General features: G+C 36.0%; 3 protein-coding genes across 11 annotated transcripts; 1 reads left to right on the forward strand and 2 right to left on the reverse strand.

Annotated features, from left to right (window-relative positions):
• Nucleotides 1-1,033: 1,033 nt before the first annotated feature.
• LOC121999461 (bZIP transcription factor 1-A-like) lies at nucleotides 1,034-1,972 on the reverse strand. Its single transcript, XM_042554144.1, has 4 exons — nucleotides 1,969-1,972; nucleotides 1,781-1,917; nucleotides 1,570-1,695; nucleotides 1,034-1,505 (listed from the first exon to the last, which is right to left on the reverse strand). The coding sequence occupies exons 1-4, from the start codon at nucleotides 1,970-1,972 to the stop codon at nucleotides 1,392-1,394; spliced, it is 381 nt and encodes a 126-aa protein (XP_042410078.1). The 3' UTR covers nucleotides 1,034-1,391.
• A 2,493-nt stretch (nucleotides 1,973-4,465) lies between these two features.
• Nucleotides 4,466-17,633, forward strand: LOC122001615. Of its 3 annotated transcripts, none has more exons than XM_042556451.1 (18): nucleotides 4,466-4,958; nucleotides 6,640-6,698; nucleotides 6,770-6,901; nucleotides 7,031-7,171; nucleotides 8,857-8,913; nucleotides 10,324-10,418; nucleotides 11,123-11,255; nucleotides 11,942-12,118; nucleotides 12,537-12,730; nucleotides 12,875-12,941; nucleotides 13,616-13,749; nucleotides 14,097-14,163; nucleotides 14,630-14,692; nucleotides 14,783-15,018; nucleotides 15,103-15,229; nucleotides 15,537-15,629; nucleotides 16,376-16,576; nucleotides 16,696-17,205. In XM_042556451.1, the coding sequence occupies exons 1-18, from the start codon at nucleotides 4,598-4,600 to the stop codon at nucleotides 16,846-16,848; spliced, it is 2,490 nt and encodes an 829-aa protein (XP_042412385.1). In that variant the 5' UTR covers nucleotides 4,466-4,597; the 3' UTR covers nucleotides 16,849-17,205. The 3 variants fall into 3 exon arrangements, with proteins under 3 accessions (XP_042412385.1, XP_042412386.1, XP_042412384.1); XM_042556450.1 differs by having other exon boundaries at nucleotides 4,468-4,958; nucleotides 17,162-17,633; XM_042556452.1 differs by lacking the exon at nucleotides 16,376-16,576 and having other exon boundaries at nucleotides 4,467-4,958; nucleotides 17,162-17,633.
• A 1,580-nt stretch (nucleotides 17,634-19,213) lies between these two features.
• On the reverse strand, nucleotides 19,214-24,464 carry LOC122001616 (bZIP transcription factor 1-B-like). Of its 7 annotated transcripts, XM_042556454.1 has the most exons (15): nucleotides 24,233-24,464; nucleotides 24,131-24,152; nucleotides 23,806-23,952; nucleotides 23,632-23,697; nucleotides 23,430-23,516; nucleotides 22,759-22,842; nucleotides 22,589-22,648; nucleotides 22,339-22,508; nucleotides 22,179-22,227; nucleotides 20,687-20,729; nucleotides 20,346-20,623; nucleotides 19,961-20,038; nucleotides 19,750-19,875; nucleotides 19,592-19,685; nucleotides 19,214-19,522 (listed from the first exon to the last, which is right to left on the reverse strand). In XM_042556454.1, exons 3-15 carry the CDS (start codon nucleotides 23,854-23,856, stop codon nucleotides 19,356-19,358), a joined length of 1,353 nt encoding a protein of 450 aa, XP_042412388.1. In that variant the 5' UTR covers nucleotides 23,857-23,952; nucleotides 24,131-24,152; nucleotides 24,233-24,464; the 3' UTR covers nucleotides 19,214-19,355. The 7 variants fall into 7 exon arrangements, with proteins under 7 accessions (XP_042412388.1, XP_042412390.1, XP_042412387.1 ...); XM_042556456.1 differs by lacking the exon at nucleotides 24,131-24,152; XM_042556453.1 differs by having other exon boundaries at nucleotides 23,806-24,152.
• Nucleotides 24,465-25,328: the final 864 nt, after the last annotated feature.

Here is a 25,328-nt window from a genome sequence, read left to right on the forward strand (position 1 = left end):
ATGTTTTAGAAGCTTTTTCAGAAAAAAAAAAAGTTATGAAAGTCTTTAAATACTCGTATTTATGAAAAACAGGTCTCGGATTTTAAATTCTGAGGATTTTTTTTTCAATTTTTTTTCATTGTTGTGAATTTTTAAAAAGTTATTGATAATTTTTTTTTAAATTTATTTTCACTGAATAAATGTGTATGAATGTGGAAATGATCCTCAGGTGCACTTTTTTAGATTAGAGGACGAGAATGATTTATAATTCAATTACGGTCGAATCATAATTTGATCCTGTCATAATTAATTATGATCCATCTGTATTTACCTTCCCACTTAGGGGAGATTGCAATGAAGAATTGTGATCATAATCCAACCATAATTTAGATTATGGATCCTCTCCTTATCCATAAAAAATAGATTCAAAAATCTGATCCGTTGAATGCCAATAGTTTTTTTTTAGTAATACTTTTATTCATATTAAGAAAACATGAAAATGTAAAATTTCAGTTTGAAATATTTCAAAATTTATTTATGATTTCTAAAACAATGTGTCATAAAGTAATAAATAAAATTTAGAATAAAATAATACACCATTGTACTTACGTTTACTAGCTAAAGGTTTAAATATTAATAAATCTATGAATTTCATTGCACACGAGATAATAAAATGATATAAAATGTACTGCATAAAATTAACTTATAGATCAGTTTAACAAGATTTAAAATAAAAAAAAAAACAATTTTTGTTCACTTAAAAATTAAAATTCAACCCGAGGAATAAATCTACCTGACAAAAATCATGATTTTGAGGGCACGAAATAATTGCAAACTAAATTAAAAGGAAAAAAATTTCACAACTAAGAATTATACGAACAGAAAAATATACACCAAACACCTTTCCTAGAAATGTGTTTTAGTAAAATACCAATCACGAAGGAGCTAGCCACATCAAAAGTGTGAAGCTGACTTAGTTTCAACCAAAGAAAAATAACTTTTCACGTACGAAGATTTAGAAGCAGGCTACTGATGAACTATTTCAAACAATCCCTTTACGAAAAGCTCACACTTAATAAAATGGATAAATCGAGTCAGTAGCTGATAGTAATTCTACTTCTCGATCGTAATATCATATCGAACATGTCAGGTTGCATGGTCACTCGCAATTACAATCTCACTCGGTATGAATAAAACTACATGGCTTCAGTCTTAAATGATGAGCCAGCTTGCTTATGCTCTGCCTTGACTGCTAAAAGATCAATCGAGGCAAATCCGCATTTGGTATTGACGACATGGATGATGCAGTGAATGAAATAAGTAACCCGCATCAGATTATCTACTCCGCTATGAGTCAGAGATGCTGTCATGGTTTAGTTAGGGTTAAGTTCAGTTGATGTTATTGAAGCAGGTTAGTGATCGCCCTGCTTACAGTCTGACTTCACAGATTGTGGATCGGAATCTAAGTCGATCTGGATGTTATTGATTACTGAAGATAGTCCTCTGGCTTTTCCTTGCATTCTCTCCTGTAAGAAAGATTATCAGTGATCCTACTTGCATTTAGCATGATGACACAAACAATTTGATTACCTTAAGAGAAGCATTTTGGGTAAGAAGTTCATCGTATTCTTTCTTAACATTGTCGAGTTCGGCTCTAAGAGTTGTATTCTCCTCTTTCAGAACATCCACATGCTGAGCCAGTTCTCCGTATTCTGCCTGTAGAAAGGAATTTGAAATCAATAACTACCCACATATTTCCTTCTAGGAGTCTCATTCGATTGCAGGCAGATGTGTTATGTACCTGCTTGCGCAACCTAGAACGACGTGCTGATTCCCTGTTTGACTGCTTCCGTCTCTGCCTCTTTAGTTCTCTTTCATCCTTAATCGATGACACAACTATTAGAATTGGTTTACCTTCCATAATGGCTAATGGTCTTCCTAAAAATCGTACAAGGTTTAAGCGATAAGTTAGATAAAAGCGACATTTACGCATCTTTTAAAGTGGCTCCGGCCCGAATTTCTAAATTTTCTCGTGAGGGTGATGTTGGCGGAATGGCCCGGTCGGGCGATGGTGCGATAGCCATGTCCGGTTTACAATGTCGTTCTATTTATTGCGTCAGGTATCTCTAAAATTAAATGGCCAATCTTGCGATCTTCCCAAATTGATTAGCCAATCGATTGGGCACATCTAATCGATCGGTCGATCAATTAGAAGTGATTTTTCTTACACAATCACGAGAAAGCCTGAATCGATCGATCGATCGATTCAAGCGTTTTTCAGAGAACACAGATGAAGGTTGAATCGATCGGCCGTCGATTAACTTTCCCAATCAATCGGTAGATCGATTGGGAGACAATCGCATGCGGATAAAGCCATTGGCGAGCGTCTTCTCCGAAGTTCTTTCACTCTCTTACCGGTGATCACTCTCAGAGAATCATGCCAGTTCTTGAAGCTTTCTTGGAGCAAAGGGTTGCTGCACTTCCAAGATCAAGAGGCATTCCACACAAAAAGAAGAAGCTAGGGTTAGGTTTTCATACTATAAATCTGGTAAGATCTTACTTATATTTGCTTCCCTTTTCTTTCTTCTTGTATTAAGAGTTTGTACATGACTTCTCCTCCTTCGGTAGTTTCTGAGAAGGAGTGTTTTGATTAGTGAAGTGTGTGTCGCGTGTGGATCCTTGAATTAGTCACCTCTTCTTGAGGTGGATATCAAGTAAATTCTATTGTTAGCATTGTGAGCTTGTTGTGAAGACTATCCGTTGTAAATCATCATCATGGAGCAAGCAACTAAAGCGCAACGAGCTATTCACCCCCCTTAGCACCAAATGGCCCTAACAACTTCCATGGAGGCTGAAGGCGCCTTCAGCAGGCTATTTAAGCCAGTCTCGAGCAGGTGCTGAAATACACTTGTTCTTCATAATCTTTATACTGCATGCTGCTCAAAAGACAATTGATGAAGGCGTAACACTGACACGATAACCAACGGCCAAAATTCTACTTTTCAATTGTTGGTATGCTTCTTTTTAATTGTATTTCAAATTCCATATTTCCATAATCGTTCGAATTGATAGTGGATTGTCTAACAAAAGTACTAAGTGAGTACGGATATTAGAGTAAAAATTATTGAAGGCTTCAAAGTAAGTAAAAAAAACGTTAATATCGTTATATTTTTTATTTATGTTGTCTTACTCTTGTGTTTTCTAAGAAAGTGAAAAAGCGACCGTGCTATTCACCCTCTAACGCTTTTTCAAGCTTACAATAAAATGCATATGTCTATAGAAGGCAAGAATCCACAATCTGCTTAAAATGCATCTCACATGTTCGGATGATCGAGCGGGGAGGGGTAGGAGAAATAGGCACCTAGAAGAAAGGTAGATAAAAAAGAGGGTGCAACCGAGAAAAAGAGAAGAAGGAGGAGAAGAATATTAGAGGCTCGAGCGGGTGAGGAAAAACAGGGGCAGAGAAGATGCTCGTGCAGAGAAGAGGCTCAGGAGGATAAAAGGCTCAGACGACTTGGGATTGGGCTATCCGGAAAAAAAAGAGAGGAAGAAATGGGGAGGAATGAATTTAATGATATCCTAAGGAAGGAGGATTATAAAATCAAAGGTATCAAACATTTATTTTGATTCCAATTCCTATTTACCAAACACCAGGAATGAAAATGAAATATATTTCATTCTCATTTCAACCTCCTAAATCCACCTATCAAAAAAATGTGGAACCGCCACATCAGCGGCCCCCCTAGAGCCGGTCCCACGGATATGGAGGGAGGTAAATGCAGGTACACAGGTGGAAAGTGCATAGCGGAGACGTTAACCCCAGGCAGTGACACCTCGGGGATCGACCCCTGGACCTTTCAGCCACAGAACCATGCACTCCCCATCTGTGCTACGCCCTGGGGACCCTAAATCCACCTATCAAAGTGTATACAAGTTGTACTTGGATACCTACTACCTAATAAGCCAATCAAGAATGAAGACCATCTATATATATAAGATTAATCGGACAAAATTTAGATACCTAGTTTTACAAATAATAAAATTATTTTTTATTATCATTTTTTTTTCAAAAAGAGTTTTTTTTTAATATTAAAATAATACTTAGTATATTTTCTATCGTAATAAATACCGTTATTTTAAAATACAATTACTCTAATTGATTTAAAATATTATATATAGAGCATTGTTATCAATTTGAATAAAACTATTTAAATTCAGTAAAAATAATTTTGAAATTATTATAGCAATTACATAGCTAATATCGTAATTAAAAAATTATTTTTGATAAATTTAAATAATTTTTTACTAAATTGATAATCAACAATAATTTTAATTTTATTAAATTTAAAAAATATTAAACTTATTTATTTTTACGTGTTATTGCAGGATTTATAATGCAAATTTATTGTACTACTGGGGGATGAATATAAGAATTTCGAAAATATCAGGGTGCTAAAGTGAAATCTACTTAGTTTTACTCTACGGCCTACTCGCTCTCTCTTTCTTCCCCACCACACACTCAACCACCGTCACCGACCGCCTTCGTCATCGCGTCTCGAAGGAGGTGCGGATGAGGGCGAGCGAGGCGAGCGTCGAGCCCTAGAGATCTGGATCTACCATGTCGGCCTGCGCCGGACTGGGCAGTCCTCTGCGGAACCGCCCCGCTATGATGCGCCTCCGGAGCTCCCGCCACGCCCTCCTGCCGGCCGCGCTGCGTGGCTGCGGCGCCCCTCGAATCCGCTGCGTCCTCGATCACGTCGCCGCTCGGATCGCTGCCTCTCCTCCCCCGATCGGGACCGTCCTGGCCGCGGGAAACGCGATAGCCGCTGCGGCCGAGGCCGCTGGCGGTACCGGGGCGGCGCACGCAGCGGTGGGGTCAACGCTCGCGCAGGTAGCCGTGACGGCCGTCGCCATCGCCTCCGGCGCGTGCCTCTCCACCAAGGTCGATTTCTTGTGGCCGAGGGTGGAACAGCGACCCGGTGCGGTTCCCTTTCTCCCATCTTTTGGTTTGCCTAGTTACTCTTTTTGATCTCGGTGTTGTTGTGGAAATGGGATTACTTCCTTGCTCTCTAGTTCGATATTCCAATCTATTGGTTATGGAGTGCCATTGAGCTTGAGAATTCAAATGTCCATTCGTGTATTTACAAGAATGGGACTGAAATTGGAGAAGCACAATCTGACGAAAATCAACTGATAAAGGATGAGAGTGTTTAATTTGGTTGGCTTAATACCATGGTTCATAGTAATATGACAAAGGATTGATGCACATTGGTTCTATACCTACAATTTCATAGCAATATACAGTCATTTATTGATATTTCTGTTCTGCTCAAGCTTTTTAATATTATCACTCTAACCCAATACACCTATATTGTTATTGTCCATGCTTAGACCAGAATTAACACTATTGAAATGGGGTGAAATTCATTCTTATCAAAAAAATGGAATAATCAGTTGGGAGAGGGGCATCCTCTTGGTATATAGAGACTAAACTGCTACATTCTTCTATGTGGACCTATGGAAATGGAAAATCCTAGCTTCAACCTCCTCCATAATCTACTGCATCGGTCCTTGTGGGATTGTTGGTTTGGAACATCCTAGGTCCAGCATGTCCCCTCATGGCCATCATGACTTAGAGGCATGAGTTTGACTCTAAAACAATGCTGAAGTGGGAGCATATTTTGTACTAAAATGACTAGTTACTTGGGAGGGGCACACCCTCTCAATTATAGACTTCAAGGACAGCCATGATTGTTTATTCGAGACTATGGACGTGGACCATCCTAGCTTCAACATGTACCAAATCCAGGGAAGCCATCCTTGAATATTTGAGAATATGGGTGTGGACCATCCTATCTTCAACATGAACCAAACTTAAAATCTGAATCATTGAGAGGTTTTGACCTAAATTCCTTTATCAGAACCAATTGTTTCAAATTTCAATCGATTAATTGGTCTTTCTATTTCGGATTTTCTAGTCTGAGATGTTGAGTGAGACCAGTGGAAGAAGAGAAACCTATCATTTGTCATTTTCTAAACTCTAAAAGAAACTTGAATGTAATAAATTAGCATTTGGAAGGACATATAGTATATGCTCTAACAAATATCTATACTGGTTTGTTTTAGTTAACTACAGCTTTAAGACCCCAGTCACTACTTTTTTGATAAATTTGAAGTTTAATACAGATAAAGAAATAGTTTTTTCTACTATTGAGTGGTATTGATAAGTGTATTTGGAATATCTTAACCATAAGATGCAAAGAAAACTGATAATTGTGTTGGACATGAAATCATTGCATTACAAACTGTTCAAACCTGGGACTAGTTTTCACACTTTCATCAGCAATATGTTCTAATATCTCTTTTGGAATTTACCAATATAAACATCTTGATGTTCTATGGTACTGCTAGGTCCTAGCACACGTGATGCAACAATCTTGAAAATTAAAAGCGGCATTAGAGTTCCTGACATGACCTGAAATTAAGAAGCATTGCACATTATTTGTTTCAAAAAGTAGTTAATAAATTTTCTGGTTGTGAAACGAATACAAATTAATTTCGTATCTAATTATCAAGCATGAAACCCTGTTGTCTGTAATGGTATTTTCTTTTTTCCCTTTTACACACTGCCGGATTTCCTAATTCTATTCTTTGATGCAGATTCTCAAATACTAGAAGGAGTAGATGTAACAGAATACCCAATCTTTAAAGAAATAAAGGTTTTCTGTCTGAGCTTCTAGTACATTTGTTATCTAGATTCTTCTTAATTATCCTTTGTTTGGCTCTCCAGGTGCAGAAAGCTATTGCATTTGCTAGCAAAGCACATTTAACTCAATTTAGGAAAACAGGAGAGCCTTATGTTACGCATTGCATTCATACCGGAAAGATTTTAGCCGCTTTAGTCCCAATGGGTGGAGACAGGGTATATAGATTCCTTTGATGGCTCTAGTCATGCTTAATCTCTACATCAAGGATGTATACTTATTTTAGATGTGCAATTGTCATTGGTTCTTTCTTTTGTCTGTACTGATTAATAGTGAATCTATTGCAGGCAGTGAACACAGTTGTAGCTGGCATACTACACGATGTAATTGATGACACATTAGAAAACTTCAGGACTATTGAGGGAGAGTTTGGTGATGATGTGGCACATTTGGTTGCTGGTGTTTCAAAACTAAGCTATATAAACCAGGCATGCCACTATATCATTGATTTTTTTTTAAGAAAATGTAAATATTTATCACGTTTTACATTATATTTTGTACATACCCCTAGGGCACTGATGATATTAAATGCAGGAGAACTTGCTAAAATGTACTTGACTATTAATATCACTCTTCAAGTGCTGAAAAGAGATTTCAAAGTTTGTTTTGAATATTGATACAAAAATAGAAGTGCTGAATTGAGAAAGTAGTGAAGTTAAGCTGGATGACTATTGATTTAATTAATTGTATTTATGATATCTATTTGTTGAAGAAAAGTTTAAAAATGTCATTTCCAACATTTGTGCAATGCAACTAATCTTATACTGCACAATAACCCATATGACTTTTAATGGGAATAAAATGTTGGCAATTTTGCACTACCTAACCAAAAGGTTAGAGTTGCATATCAACATGGTGATTTGATGGTTTGACTGTATTTCAAAATGGTCAAAGAAGTTTATGTGGTGTATGTTATTTGTCTATTCAATCTGAGGCAAGTGATTGTATTAGGCAAAACTTCTTAGGATTATTTCTTAGAGTGAATTAAAAAAGCATGAGTCCAGACAGGTACACCAGTTATGGGGTTATTTTGCCTTCATAGCCTCTGAAACCTTTCAAATAACACTGGTAGGGTTTTTCTTATACGAGCTTAAGGCTTCAGTAACATACCATTAAGTGTTTCACATCCCCATGTATGTACATCGCCTTTGGAAAGGTGAAAAAAAATCAAAAGAAGACCATCTGCTGGGGCACAGACTTTTTGTTGGCCACCTTGGATAAAACTAAACTTGTAAACCTTGCTGCCACATGTTTTCACATGTTAGATGTTTAACAAACTTATATAAAGAAACTTGAATCTGTGATGTGTCTACTCGACCTTGGCTAGAACTGATAAGCCTCATTCATATGCTCATTAAATTTCAATTATATATTTTTCATGTATTAATATAATCAATTGGGCTTGAATATCGTGTCAATGAACTTCTTTGTTGATTTTTTTCTTCTTTTGATGGTTAAATTGGACGTCATGAATTTCCTTTGATTTAAAATAGAGAGAAAATCCATAAAATACCATCCAAACTTTATGATACCATGTATTTTATTCTTAGAATTTAGATATAATTAAGATACATTCTGGATTTTCTCTGCTTACTCCGTTTATTCCCCAGGAGAGTTCAGACTGCGTTCAAATTAGAATGTATGCTAGAGTGACTGAGTGAGTAGGTGCACCACATCTGTTTACGTTATAATGAACAATACTAACTTGAAAATCCTTAAGCTGAGCCATGGATTTTTTGTAAATATGTTCTTCAAGTTCACCATGGTGGTATCTAATTTGTATATTCAGCGGTGCCTTGTAGTGTGAAGCAGAAATTAAGTTGATCCATCTTGAGCAAATAAATTATGTTGGTATTCATGCATGCACAATCATTTTTGACACTTGTTGGACTGTGGTATTTAAAAACTGATGTAGCTACAACCTATGTTACTTTGTTATCTTGGCTAGGGAAGCTGAACTTATTGTATCTAGCAACAATTTGGCCTGTTATGATTCTAACACCAATTTAAGTACACCCATCTCGTTCAGGAGTTGCCCTTCCTGGATCCTGTGCTGCAGAGATTTTTTTTTTTTTTTAACTTCTTGCTTACTATCAGCATCTGTGCTGTGCAGCTGCTGCGAAGACATCGACGTGAAAGCATAAATCAAAATACCCTTAGTTCTGAAGAGGTGATGTATGCTTGTCTCCTACATATGCATTCTTTTGCCTAGGGAATATGAAGTTTTAAGTTCTGGAATTCTACTTAATCTTCATCATGGAAGATGGTTTTTGTGTTTTGTAATGTATTGCATTTATTAGTACCACAAACTATTTTCAATCTGAAATACTATACTTTTTAAGATAGTCTTCTTTCTGAAAATTTGGGTACCATGCACATTGGGTTGTTTTCTATTCCATGAATATACAGGTAGATTCTCTTTGAACATTGTATTTAGTTCTATTGCAAAAATGGCATAGAAACTCAAGCGTTCCTATTAACTTGAGGATGTTCTTTTCTATGTCACTTTGTTCTAGATGCTTGTTCAAACCTCAAAAGATGAAGGTTTAGATAAACTGGCTTATTTCGGATTAGTTTCCATAGGAGTTTCCTAGCCTTATTTATAATTTATATTTCCACTATACTTGCATTCTTGTTTTATTTTGAGAAGCTAAATTTTCTTGTGTACAAAAGACACAATTTTACCTATTTTTTCTTAATTCTTTGCCTTTGTATCATGGCAACTAGCAAGTTGCTATACTCTAAGGTTGTATTTCTCAGGAGTGATGGATAATGGGGTCAAAAGAAATGTCCTTAGGGAAAGAAAGTCAGTGGTAGAGCTGTGGTAGAGTGATTTCTACATCTTGTTCCTTGAAGGGGAAAGAAACATGTATAATTTTCTTCACATTGTATCCTTGGAGGGAAAGAAAGGGCAAGGAAGTTATCTTAGTGATTTCACTTTTCAAAAACATAAAAGAATACAAAAATATACTAAATTAAGTATTGATAAATATTTTATATTATTTCTTTTAAAACTACTTGTCATAGTTGGTTATGGTCACTTCCCACCCAATTTGAACAGAAGCCAGATAGGGAAAATGGAGAGAGAGAAAAAAAAATTCTCTTCTCTTCCTCCCCTTCTTTCCAAAGAAATATAGGAAAACCCTTCTCTTACCCCGCTTTCCTAATCGCCTCTTTCTTTCCCCAGTCTTTCCACTGTAAGAAACACACCATGATTTTCAGTGTAAAGGAATGCTCTATCTTTTACAATCTTTATGTTGCATTTCTCTATTTCTAATTAATTTTAGTAGGAAATGTACTTGGAATCTTGGACTAGGCAACTCTAGTAGTGAAGGAAGAGCTTGCACAAGTATCCACTCGGGCATGTGCACATGCATATGCACACAATAATCATAAAAAAATAATATAGAAATATATATATAATAATTCATTGTTATTGTAGTATTGTACGATGCATTGCTTGATGTTATGATTGTGATCTTTAACTTCACATTTGAAATACATGTCAACCTACATTGTTTAGCCTATTGATCTCTTTGATATATTACACAGTTGTTTAGCATCTTAACCTATCTTGCAGGCGAATAACCTACGTGTTATGCTTTTGGGAATGGTTGATGATCCACGTGTTGTCCTCATCAAGTTGGCAGATCGTTTGCATAACATGCGAACAATGTAGGTTTTTTACTAGACATTGTTCTTAAATTTTGTCCCAAATGCTTCTTGTGCTAACATGTTAATGGTTCCTTTTCACTTCACTTCTTTGTCCTCTTTTGTGGACATGGTAGGCCAATGGGGCTATCAATTAGAATATTTCTACCGTGTATGGCTCAATTTAGTTTTCATATTGTAAGATGGGATAAATTGCATGGTAGCTTGAGTTCCACTCTCCCTGGATGTGTATCACTTTGTGTCATATGTCTTTGTTGCCCATACACATTTTGGCCATTGTGGGGAGAAGGGAGGATGTTTTATTACTTAAATGAACATGGATTCATTGAGTGCACTTACTTGCCATGCGTGCAAAAAGGACAGGTGCACGAAACTCCCGCCATGTGGGGTCTCGGGGAAGGATTATTAGCCATGCATGCTGAATGCACATAATCCATTCTTGGCCAAGCTAAATAATTGTATAGAACAGATTTCTCCTCTTACACCTTGTGGAATTTTCAACATTGCAAAATTTGTGATGTTGAAGTCTATTTGCTCTCGTTCTGGCTTTTGTCATGTATTCAAGTCTTTGTCATGTCATAAACATCTGGTCAAAGTCAATTCGTCTAGAGGAATTTGGAATCATGTTTGATTCTTTTCTGTCCCAGATATCTCAAGCAATACTCGTTATTGTACTCAAGTTTTTCAGTTTTTGTTGATTCTTTCAGCTATGCTTTGTCAACGCCCAAAGCTCAAGCAGTTGCCCAAGAGACATTGGCAGTTTGGTGTTCTCTTGCATCTAGATTAGGTGTTTGGGCTTTAAAAGCTGAACTGGAGGATTTATGCTTTGCAGTCCTTCAGGTCTGTTATTTATTTTTATTAATATGCATTTTGGAATCGCTAAGTATTCAAAAAGGGATTGCTGAGTTGATAAATCTCCCAACTGTACATAATTACGACAGTTTTGTCTCAATTTTCACACTTTATATTTTTGTTTGTGTACTCAAAGCATTCATGCTTTCTTTTACTTGGAATCCCATGTGTTTAAAACCAACTATTACTGGAATCCAACATAAAACACCCCTAATTCCTGTGCAACTGTTGCTGGAATCCAATACAAAAACAAAGTTTTCTCTTCTTGTCGTGCCAACTATGTGTGGAACTGCCAAGACAATAATATGAGCCAGACAATATGAAGTATAATGGCATGCTAGTATGTCCAGGGCAAGTCATGTGCATACAAGTAACATAAAATAACAAGAAGGCTCACAATTCCTGTAAGATAAAAATTGAGCATCCTGGAAAGAATCAACTTGTTCTCTACCAATCTTCAGAGTAGACTAAATATGGTAACATGTTTTTTCCTTCTATTATTTAAAGAATTTCATATCAAATTAAATCTCTTCTGTGCTGGAAGTGATTTTTGTGGCTAATTGTGGTGAGATACACCATGATGTGATTTTGTAATCTCAAATTTACTTCTTACATAATTCAGTAGGTATTCTAAATGGCTTAATGTTATAATACCCTATCTTAATCTTGTGCAGCCACAAACATTCAGGATGATACGAGCTGAGCTTGCCTCAATGTGGGCTCCAGGAAATAAAGTTCGACAGTTACGGAAACTCTCTACAAAGGCCAACCTTCTTCCCCACTCAAAAGATGACTGCACAATATTACCTGAAAACTGGCCTGTTGAAACCAATGAAGGAGAAAATATGAAGGTAAGTATGAAACTATGGATTACAGGAATTAATAAGTTCTGGATGTGATGCTTCTGACAAACAACTTGAAACTTCAAAGCGAAGTTGTAGATGTACAATATGTGGGGCCATATGTACCAACTAGACACTATCGTATAGAGTTTTGATGTTAAAATAATCTAGCTATCTGACTTTGCATGTTCTATTAATATTTTTTTTTTCCTTTTGATACTTTTGTTCACTAGAAACTTTGGCCGTCCTATGTAATTTAGACTAGTATTTGATAAGTGCATTTTTGTAAAGTATTTTACTACAAAAAATGAAGTCAAACATTGTAAGTTTCTTGAAGCATACATAGAGTATACTTTTAGGTCTTCTACAGCCATTTTTCTTCACAGTAAATTCTAACTTACATTAACAGTTAGTGTTGTACCTACAGGATCTTCTACAAGCTGTCCTGCCTTTCGATCTATTGCTGGACAGGAGAAAGCGCGCTAACTTTCTTAATAATCTGAGGAAATTATCAGAATCACCTGATGGGATAACCAAGGGTATCAGTGACTCTGTTATTGCTTTATCATCTTTAGCAGTTTGTGAGGAAGCACTTGAAAGAGAGTTGCATATATCCACCTCGTAAGATTTGTTTCTGTTATAGTATGACTAACTGGTTTGTGTTTTCTGATGTATTTAATTATTTCGTCCATTCAAATTTATGCATGGGTTTTGTCATATCCTAGTGCATTATCTAACTAGATAGTAACATTCTTTACCGCTCAGCTACATACCAGGAATGGAGGTATCTTTATCTAGTCGGCTCAAAAGCTTGTATAGTGTCTATTCCAAGGTACATCCATGTCTGATTATAGATCTTGAGTAAACACATTTTCTTTCTTTTCCTTTGTAAAAAATTCCTCTACAAGTGTGCATGTGACCTTTTTGATGCATTGTATAACTTTTCTTATTCCTCCAGTATTTTTCTTGATTTCTATCAGTTATCTTCATAGTTTAGTATTATAAGGATGAAGAATTGGAAATGACCAATCTATGGATGTACATGGATGTATTTTGATAGACATACAAAAAGTTGGTGAAGCTGTGTTCTATATAAGATTTATCCTACCTCAGATAGTTCAGAGAGTGTATAGTTAAAACATTGAGCCTTGCGTCCCAACTATAATTGGAGTAATTTATTCCTAAGTTTCTTGGAATGCTGCCAAGCAATTTTTATACAATAACAAAATAAGATCACTTTATTACCTTCCATGTACGCTATTTCTGATAGTGTTTCCAACAAATATTTGACCAAATATATCATTATGCTCTGTAATGCTTGTCTCAGGACAACTATCTTTTTTACATGTTAGTTTCTCCACTCCATGTGCTTACCAAAATCAAAATGGATTTGACATGCCAACACTTCTATTTAACTGTAACCAATTAATTCCAACCATTATTTTTTCTAGTCAAGTTTCCTCTTATAAATTAGTTATCATTTTTCTTTTTCCTATTTTTAAAAAGATGAGACGGAAAGGTGTTGGCATCAAGCAAATCTATGATGCTCGTGCACTAAGGGTAATTGTCGGAGATCAAAATGGGAAGCTGCATGGACCTGCTGTCAAGAACTGCTACTACCTTCTTGAAATCGTACATAAGTAAGTTATAAAATTACTTGCCTGCTAAACCATCCATGTTATTTTGTATTGTATCAAGCACTTGAAAATTTATATGAAAAGTGTGAGTTCTGGTACTTACTAATTCATATATAGCTCATATGAACTCCCACTCTTCTCCAAGATCATTATCTAATGTTTCCTTTTTTCATTTTTAGTCTTCATTTGTTACTTTGCTTTCTTGATAACTTTTTCATGAGTCTTATTAAGTCATCATTTTTTAAAAATGTTATTGGACATGTTTAAATTTGTTTAAATAGATTTTCACATTCTAGTAACTGTTGGACATGGTTTATTGATAACTTTTTAAATCTTCCACCTTCCTACAGGCTCTGGACTCCAATTGATGGTGAATTTGATGACTATATTATCAATCCTAAGCCTAGTGGTTATCAGGTAAATTTTTTTAAATTTATATCTTAATGTTAGATTTAGTTAATCAACTGCAATTCTGCATAGTACTTCTCAACAAGCTTTAAAAATTACATTGAGCAGTCCATTCTTCTAGATGTGAACTTCTATTGATAAAATCATTATATTATATAGCCATATCTTATAGGTTTTTATATAGATAAATTGCACAGTTCTGACCCCTGAGGTATTTGGTAGTTTATGCTCATTTCTGCGAATGATAATGATACAAACAGATACCTTCATTATTCTCTGGAGTGTATGTCCATGGGCCATTTATATTTGATTTAACTTGCATGTAGGATTTGTTTGACATTGATTTTGGGTAGTTAACTAAGTGAATAAGAGGTTTCATGAAAGCTGAATGCAATAAAGTAATCAAACGTTTTCTTAAAAAATCCAGATTGTACCTTTCTCAATCTTACACATTTTTTATTTAAATTCCTTTTAGTCTCTTCATACAGCTGTGCAAGGTCCTGATAACACACCTTTGGAGGTTCAAATTAGAACACAGGTATAACTCATGCATATGTACATTATTAACAACATTTTGTTAAAATTGATAATTTGCTATAATTTTGACACTTTCTATTTTCCCAAGTAGCGAATGCATGAACATGCAGAATTTGGACTTGCTGCTCATTGGTTATACAAGGAGAACAAGGTGGACCACATCAATACTAGTGATTCCGCTGCTACTCTCTCTCCCTATCAAACAAACATTTCGGAGCATGAAGTGTATACTCAAGATGAGAGTTCCTGGAAGTACAGTGCTATTAAAACCGGGCATCCTGTCCTAAGGGTAGAGGGGAGTCAGCTTCTTGCAGCTGTGGTTGTCAAGTACAGTGTCTCTTTTTTTTATCTTGAGTTTCTATTTGTACATTCTTTCACTTCTAACGCTATCATGTGACATGTCTATTCCAGCATAGATAATGATGGAAGAGAGCTACTTATTGCTGTGAGCTTTCTTGAAGCTTCTGAAGCTGTAGCTGACAGACGAAGTTCTTCTCAAATGAACCGCTGGGAAATTTTTGCAAAGCTTTATAAAAAGGTTAGGTTTGTGGTATTTTTCCCTTATCTTTGTCCTGAATTTGGAAAAGATAGGACGTACACTATCAGTGTGCATAGGTATCACAAAATCTGACCTTGTATGGTGCTAGTCACTGAAAAATAGTTATCCTTTTTATTCAATTCAGAAAAAAACTTCCTAAGTGGAAAACATAAATTGTTAATGCAGTTTGTCAATTTGGTTTAATTTTTAACTTAAAATTATCTTTAGTAAAGTTGGTTTTTGGTGTGGCGTTATTTGTTTTGAAAGTTCATTGTTATTTTCTTCTTTAAAACTCAACGTTTTGTAGGTTTCTGAGCAATGGTGGTTTGCACCAGGACATGGTGACTGGTGCACATGCCTTGAGAAGTATACATTATGCCGAGATGGGATATTTCATAAGGTGAAACTCACATAAACTTACTTTTATTTAGCATCACGAATCTAGACAAAGAATACAAGAATGATCAAGTCATGTGAGTTCGTGAAGATCAATAGTTTGCCCCTGGACTATGGTGTAGTGGTTAGGCCCTCCAAGCAGTTAATCAATAATTTTAGATTTGAAGCCCAGCTACAGCGCACACTGTAGGTATTTTTCTCTAGTGGGATGACAAACCTAAGAAATCTGACCACTTGGATGGGTCTCTGCGAATGCTTTCCAATTTATCCATGTCGATGGTGGGAAACTTCCGTGGGCCAAATCTCTCACCTTCAAAATTAGTTGATTCGAAGAGTTGAATATCTGAATTATCTAAAAAAAGAGAAGTGAAGATCAATAGTTCAGTTCTGCTCTATCTTTCTCTAACACATGCCTCATATTTGATTTTTAGTGCATTAGACTCCCAACACAGCAATTGAATTTTGCTTTGCAGTAATTAGAAAGAACGAAAACTCAATTTCTCTAACTGATCGATGCATTAAAATTTCTTTGGCATTCTAGAAATCTTGATTCTATAATTGAAATGACCTTTTCAAATTCAGACTATCTAAACTTTCTTTAGCTAGCTTTGCCTTCACTGTTAATGCTTCCTGAAATATGAGAAAGGGCCAATTATTTCTCTTCCATGACAAATTCACAATATGAGGATGAAAATACATCTGTAATAAGCTAACATCTGCCTAACTGTAGAACTTGTTTTCCTTCTGCAGCAAGATCAGTTCCAGCGTCTATTACCTACTTATATCCAAATAATAGATTTAATGGAGCAAGAGGAAGCTGAGTACTGGATGGTTGTTTCTGCTCTATTCGAGGGAAAAGAGCTTGTCGCCGTTCCATCTGTTTCCAACTTTGACAAATCTACTTTCAATTCTAGTACCTCTGCTCTTCTCGACGATGAGGTCACCAATAAGGTTAGTAAATATCAACTAGATATTGAAATCTATATAGAATGTGTAGTAGCTTCATATCAGTTTTTGTGTCTTGTAATGCTTTTTTGTTTTAAAAAAAAAAGTAAAATTGTCTTGTCTAGATGGGGAACCTCTTCACATCAGTCAATTTTGTCAATGAATTCGAAAGGGGCTACAACATTTCCACTATGTCCCCTCTACTCTTAAGGAAGAAGAGAAAAGAGAGAAGACAGCTAGGGTCAGGAGGAAGAAGCGAAAGGGAGATGAGAAAATGAAGATAAGATAAATAACGAAAACATCCCCTTAATTTTGTTGTTCTCTACAATTACAAGGTTAAACTAGTCTTTTCAAACACTTCCACTCTTCCTAACCTTCCTACCACTTTTGGACGGAACCAAATGAGGAAAAACTCAAAATTACTCCCTTCATCTTCCTGTGATATCTCTTCTAAAGTAGGCATGCAATCCTTGATCCTTTACTCTTATCCTCTACTTTTGGCTTCATTTGTCTCAAGTAAACTAGACCTTACGATTACGTCACATAGTTTCTCCTATCACACTGTGCTCACTTGGTTTATTATCAATGAAGGTTCATTTTCTTCGTGCGATGCTTCAATGGGAAGAACAAGTGTTGAATCAAGCAGCTTTGCGGGAGAAGAACCGTCGATCTAGCTTGTACAGTGAATCAAACCACACAGGTCTTGGCGAAGTTGCGATTATACGCTGGCCGCATGGTGAGATAATGAGAATGAAATCTGGTAGCACTGCTGCTGATGCAGCTAGAAGGATAGGCCTGGACGGGAAGCTCGTGCGGGTGAATGGACAGCTCGTGTTGCCTCATACCCAGCTGAAGGATGGCGATATTATCGAAGTGAGAATGTAAGTATTAGTACGATGTCAAAATTTCCCTCTAAATGAAGGTCACATTGTATCCTCATTCGTCCAAATCATTCAGTAAACTAGATTAGCAAATATTAAGCTCTTGTACAAATTTGATATTGGAGGAAACAAAAGTTGTAAATACTGATAAAGCAATCAAGATAAGCTGGTTCAGATGTGGATGCTGCCATTTGTATAAACATCACTAGTTGTAGCAAGTCGGATTCCAACTATTGGAATTTAACTTGCTACTTGTAAGTAAACGAAAGGAATTAGGGTGCATTCGATACTGTCGAATGGGTCTAGAATGAAATGCAAAAGAGAATGGCTCATTCTTTTTTATTTATTTATTTGGTTGTAGTAATAGTAGAAAATGATGATTCATTTATGCTTGATAAGTTTCATCAGTTGACCGATTATTTTATCTAACTCCTCAATTTGTTTGGCTTGCTCAGCCTAACTCGACCAGTTTTCTTTATTGGCATTTGATTGATCTATATTACTCGTTCAATTGCTCATTTTATTTCTGTATGTTAGTGGTCCGTTTGACCTAAGGAATTCACTTGATTTATTTAATAGAGATTGAGTGAAAATTTTGCTCTGGGCAGAAGCATTACTATATTTACGATGAAATTTTTAGATTTCTTTAATAATAGATGTATGAAAAGTTTTTGGAATGTTAGTTATACTCACAAATGATGAAGAGATTCCAAAGATCACATGATATGAATGTTTTAGAAGCTTTTTCAGAAAAAAAAAAAGTTATGAAAGTCTTTAAATACTCGTATTTATGAAAAACAGGTCTCGGATTTTAAATTCTGAGGATTTTTTTTTCAATTTTTTTTCATTGTTGTGAATTTTTAAAAAGTTATTGATAATTTTTTTTTAAATTTATTTTCACTGAATAAATGTGTATGAATGTGGAAATGATCCTCAGGTGCACTTTTTTAGATTAGAGGACGAGAATGATTTATAATTCAATTACGGTCGAATCATAATTTGATCCTGTCATAATTAATTATGATCCATCTGTATTTACCTTCCCACTTAGGGGAGATTGCAATGAAGAATTGTGATCATAATCCAACCATAATTTAGATTATGGATCCTCTCCTTATCCATAAAAAATAGATTCAAAAATCTGATCCGTTGAATGCCAATAGTTTTTTTTTAGTAATACTTTTATTCATATTAAGAAAACATGAAAATGTAAAATTTCAGTTTGAAATATTTCAAAATTTATTTATGATTTCTAAAACAATGTGTCATAAAGTAATAAATAAAATTTAGAATAAAATAATACACCATTGTACTTACGTTTACTAGCTAAAGGTTTAAATATTAATAAATCTATGAATTTCATTGCACACGAGATAATAAAATGATATAAAATGTACTGCATAAAATTAACTTATAGATCAGTTTAACAAGATTTAAAATAAAAAAAAAAACAATTTTTGTTCACTTAAAAATTAAAATTCAACCCGAGGAATAAATCTACCTGACAAAAATCATGATTTTGAGGGCACGAAATAATTGCAAACTAAATTAAAAGGAAAAAAATTTCACAACTAAGAATTATACGAACAGAAAAATATACACCAAACACCTTTCCTAGAAATGTGTTTTAGTAAAATACCAATCACGAAGGAGCTAGCCACATCAAAAGTGTGAAGCTGACTTAGTTTCAACCAAAGAAAAATAACTTTTCACGTACGAAGATTTAGAAGCAGGCTACTGATGAACTATTTCAAACAATCCCTTTACGAAAAGCTCACACTTAATAAAATGGATAAATCGAGTCAGTAGCTGATAGTAATTCTACTTCTCGATCGTAATATCATATCGAACATGTCAGGTTGCATGGTCACTCGCAATTACAATCTCACTCGGTATGAATAAAACTACATGGCTTCAGTCTTAAATGATGAGCCAGCTTGCTTATGCTCTGCCTTGACTGCTAAAAGATCAATCGAGGCAAATCCGCATTTGGTATTGACGACATGGATGATGCAGTGAATGAAATAAGTAACCCGCATCAGATTATCTACTCCGCTATGAGTCAGAGATGCTGTCATGGTTTAGTTAGGGTTAAGTTCAGTTGATGTTATTGAAGCAGGTTAGTGATCACCCTGCTTACAGTCTGACTTCACAGATTGTGGATCGGAATCTAAGTCGATCTGGATGTTATTGATTACTGAAGATAGTCCTCTGGCTTTTCCTTGCATTCTCTCCTGTAAGAAAGATTATCAGTGATCCTACTTGCATTTAGCATGATGACACAAACAATTTGATTACCTTAAGAGAAGCATTTTGGGTAAGAAGTTCATCGTATTCTTTCTTAACATTGTCGAGTTCGGCTCTAAGAGTTGTATTCTCCTCTTTCAGAACATCCACATGCTGAGCCAGTTCTCCGTATTCTGCCTGTAGAAAGGAATTTGAAATCAATAACTACCCACATATTTCCTTCTAGGAGTCTCATTCGATTGCAGGCAGATGTGTTATGTACCTGCTTGCGCAACCTAGAACGACGTGCTGATTCCCTGTTTGACTGCTTCCGTCTCTGCCTCTTTAGTTCTCTTTCATCCTTAATCGATGACACAACTATTAGAATTGGTTTTCTAAACACACTGAAATCAGACAGAAATGATAGACTTCGAAAAGCAGAAGCAAAACATTACTGTGCATATGAAAAGGAGGAATGAACAATAATTTCGAGATGAGAAAATAAGTAATTACCTCGATCAAAGTTCAAATCTTCACTCAAGGAACAGAAGTGCGATAACATCATCAAACATTTTGGTTCAACCGAAAAACACATTAACTTACCCCTTTTTTTTTCAAATTTTAGGTAAAAAGATTGTCGACATGATAAAGAAATGCAGAGAAAAAACCTGTAGCCATAGCTCTGATGGAACCTTTCCACTTACTCCGACAAGTGTGCCAGGGATTGTTGATCCTGTGACTGCTGTAGCAGAAATCTTCCCAGTTGGAGCTATGGCAGACGAAACTGGAGCAACCCAGTAGTCCATTCCTATATTCAAGTTTGTCGTAGGACCAGGAACAGCTCCAGGCACTCCAGTGGCTAACATAGGCATTAATGGCATTGTCGGATATGATATCGTGTGTGATGGTGTAGTATCTATGGAAGTTGTGCCATTCCTAGTTGTTTCTGCAATAAGATATGGTTAAAGCCTCCATCGTAAGTAAAGTTCATTAAGATAACTAGGTTTACCATCCAAAGGCTTCTGTGTGCCACCTGTCTTTGGTTCCGAATCCTATAGAAGTTTATCACAACATTAATACATGGCCTACCGATAATTACAGAATATATGGGGCATCATCAGCAATCAGCTTAGAAAGTACATAGGCGAGAGAATAGTCCCCACGAGACGCCCAGTTGGCTAGAGGGGTGACATACTTGCTACCATGAGGCAAGGGATCAATTTCCGACGGACTCATGCATCCGTAGGGAAACAAAACCCCTCCCACCCCTTGCCAACTGGGAGGTGGGCTATAAGCTAATCCCGTGATTTACCTCCCTTCACATCATCTAGAAACGGACTGTGAGGGACGCCTGAGGTGAGCGTAATCCCCCTTTTGCTATAACATAGGCGAGATAATAGCTATGTAAATTTATGGCATTTAATTTTTAAACAATATTATGAGAGAGAATTCATATCTTATGAAAAATCAAGTGGTAACTGGCCAAATTTTGGGGGAAAGAAAAGCACGAAAGAAGATGAGCAGTAGGTTCTAAAAAGATATAGAAAACATCCTCATGGCTAGAGATTAGTTTCAATGGATTTGATTTTAATTCATTACTAAAACTGCACAACGCTTTTTGAAAGCAAGTGAATGTTGCTCCAAGGTCAAATAATGGCTCGTCTTTCTTATGAACAAATCAAAGTATGGGCAATATCTTACAATGCAGGCGGCTCATTCTCCATTCTCCATTCACCAGTGTCAGTCTTATATTAAATTCAACGCGTTCATGTTAACCTTGAGAAAGTAATATAAAGCAAGAATTCATATTAAAATGGGATGTCTAATGCGATAGATAACTGGGAATTAAATTTTAGCTTGAGAAAGTCTGTAAAAGTGACTTTGACTAGTTAAAACTTGAACTTGGAAGACTCCACAAAAGCCAGTGTTCTACCAAATGGGCAGTTTAAAAATGTTGCAGTTCACAGTGACCATAATGTACAACTACTGAAAGAGAAAAACAAAAACTTAGTTAAGCTAATTGATATTATATCTAATTTTCATTCAAATTACTGCAGGACCATTCAGCATTTGAGACTTCAAAATCCATTATATATGTGACATGATGCCAGCACCACAATTACCAGTTAGACGAAGTTTAAATTGTATGAATATCGTGCAGATAACATTATTGACTGCAAAATTCATAATATAGCTAAGATTATGTGAAACGACATGGCAATTAATAGATGTCTACTAGTCAAAGAATTTAAGCATTTATTTTGGAAGATGTTAGATCAGTACACTAACAATGATAATTAATAAGACAAATACCATTATTGCCCAGAATAATGGGAAAAACAAATTTCTATAAATGGATATGCTACATGTCACTACTGGTGCTGAGACAATTCTCAGTTATCACCAATATTCTAATATATACTGAGAAACATGAAACCTTAAACTGAAATGCTTATGTCAAATTCCATAAAAATTTAGCAATTATTAGAGGAATAACACACCTGAGAATTAGCATCGCTGCCTTCACTTGAATCTACACTTCCACTATCACTGGCACAAGAAGAGATTGAAATCAGTGGAAGAACTATGCAAACTAAAAGGAGTAATATACTTGATGCAAGAAAAACTCATCATGATACAATCAATTAAAGATATTGTTACCCATGAGATAAGACTCCATTAGCTCCTCCTGATAGCTTATCCATGTCGGTGTTGTTTTGTCCTGTTATCATATTCAAACTTCCAAGACTTCCCTTCAATCTTCGAATTGGTATCTTTTCCTTTCCCTCAGATGATTTCGCATCTCCTTCAGCACTAGGAGGTATATTTCCCTGTAAGAAACGGAAAGATGTGGTACATGATTCTCTACCCTTCGCTAGCAAAATTTGACATGCATAAGCTAGGAACTCACACAAACTTCAGCATTTCCATTTAGAGAAGGCAGACCATAGGGACTGAACGGCTGTGAACCCTGAACAGATATTAGTTTTAAACAAAACTACAATGGAGCCATAGATGGAGAAACCCAGCTTTTTTTCTTTCTTAAAATTCACTTATTTTGTGATGTCCTAGTAGACATACCGGTGGAATTGTTGGATGTGCATATATTCCATGAGGATACATCACATATGGAGGTGGAGGTGTACCATAAGGTGGCATAAGGTGCTACACAAAGAGTGAGAATTATCAATACAATTGACCGATGTGACAGAGAAAGGCAATCCTCTACTACAAGATTTCAAACTATTTAACATGCCTAAACATCTATACTTTAACAAACAACACAGGCTATAATTTGAAGAAAAAAAACCAACGTGCATCAAAGTCCACAAGTCAACAAGGAAAGAGATCAAATGAGAAGGAAAAACTCTGCAATAAACTTGCTCCAGACATACATAACCATGAATACCTCACATGTCATTCTTAATGCTGTTCAGAATATTTTCATTATTGTTCATGTTAATAATGGTAATGGTATAAAACACAAGATGTGGTGCTCAGTTCACCAACTGAAAATCTGAACTAGTACAGATATTGGAACATCATAGGCGGCTATAGCTGAGCATACATGAAATGCTCTTGCAAGATCATTCTTGTTAAGTCACTTCAGCAGTTTGCAGATATTTGAACACCGTAAACATGGAAAGAAACACAAGGTAACTAGCAACTAAAAGCCTTACCAGGTTGAAATAAAAAACAAGAGGAATAACAGCAGAATTGAAGCTTCCAAAGAAAGAAAAGAAAAGAAACACCTGAGGTCCCCATATATAGGGATGAGCTTGAGGACTTGACACCACTGGGGAATGGAAGAAACCAGGCGGAGGGATCGGCGAGTATGCCTATTCAAATAAAATTATTGAGAATCGCATGATGGGATCTGAAGACCACCCACAAGTTTTCTAGTAGAAGCTCACGGATGCAACAATTCAGACAATAAAAAGTTTCCACTATCACCTGAAATCCAGGCCAATCTGGGTAGGCTGCTGCAGAGTTGCTGGAGCTTGTAGCTGGTGGCTGCTCCTGGATGGAAAAAAAAAACAACAAAAGAGACTTACAAGTCTAAAAGTTAGCTATAGATTCAAACAAGAAGGCCCAACAATTTACAACCGCAAAGGCAAAATATGGCACCTGCGAAGCAGATGTTTTTGGCACCTTGCTATCAGTCTCGCTTCCACCCATCTTCTAACCGAGGTTCCCTTCTAACTGTCAGTAGTCACACACTCGTTTCCCTATTTATATTCTCCTCTGCTTCTCTCAAAAACCATCACTCAAGCACTTCAAAACAGAAAAAAAAAAAAAAATGCCCGACAATTTTCAGTAGTCGTCAGGAAAAACAAAAGTCACTCAATTTTGGCTCAGATCTCGTTCCGAAACCCTAACTCGTTCTAGACTCCACACTACCAAAAATCAAATCTTTCACTGAAAAGTAAAAAAACTCTACGAGAGGAGAAACCTCAATGAAACAGGATCTCTGGCTGCGAAAAAGAATAGTTTTTTAATTTTTTTTCTAGAGAGGCACATGCGGACCCTTTTCAAAGAGGTGGGCAATCATTACACGGAAGAGAACGCTGTCTCCGGCAGCACCGGAGAGGGAAGCGAGATCAGGAGCCGACAGACCACACGGCAGAAGCTGGGCAGAGCGACCCCATTGGCTGATCGTAGAGGGAAAGAGAGAGAGGAGGCAGTGAGGACCGAGGAGGAAGGAAGGGAGGCAAAGTGGGAATCCAACGGCAAAGAGAGGAAGGGACCTTTTTCATCTCGACTTTGGTTGTCTGCGCCTTCATCCCAGTGCCGACTTTTGTTAACCTTTCAAATTATTATTATTATTATTATTATTATTATTAATTATTCATAAAATAATATCCATATTAACAAACTTCTTATCAAATTTATAAATAAAATAAAAATTATTAAAATTAAAAAACAAATAAATTTATATAATATCAAGGGTTATTGTGCAAAAGATAAAACGCTAGTCTAAGTCTAACACGGACGGAGGAGAAAAACCGGTCCCCCAGCTCCATTGAAATGCAAACTGCATTAACCACTGAGCCTAAACGTCCCTTCCCCTCACTTAAAAATACCCGCGGATAAAAAATATAATTAATCAAATTCAAACCGCTTCCATCCATTTGAAAACCGGATTGAAATTGTCGGTAAAAAAAAATTGATATATAACATGTGGGTGAAACGTCGAAATCACCTGCGAAGCCCAGCAATTTGTTGGTGGAGAGATAGTGGCGGTTTGTGCGGTCACCTTGCCGACGCCGTGCTGTTGTCGTAAGCCAAACAAGGAACCAATCTGGAGAAAACGATTATTATAAGTAAAGCGACTGATGTCATTTAAAAGCTTCATTCTCGTCGGTCAACCTGAAAGGTTCAACCATATTAATGGCAAATTGCTAAAGAAACAACATTTATATTTATTTGGATATTTACGGCTTAGTCTTTCAGAAAAAAATGATTTAAGAATTTTAAGGAAGTTTTTAAATCTTATTTCATTGTCATCTCTCCACATGACCTGCCATGATTAAATAACAACTTTATGATAAGAATATCTGAGCACTTTAACATAAATTTCGAAAAAGATTTTTGCTTTTAGTTAACAAAAAAAGCATTACCTTCATAAATTGTGTAGGAAGACACAGAGT

This window comes from Zingiber officinale, chromosome 7A (assembly GCF_018446385.1).
Source record: "Zingiber officinale cultivar Zhangliang chromosome 7A, Zo_v1.1, whole genome shotgun sequence".
Taxonomy (NCBI): domain Eukaryota; kingdom Viridiplantae; phylum Streptophyta; class Magnoliopsida; order Zingiberales; family Zingiberaceae; genus Zingiber; species Zingiber officinale.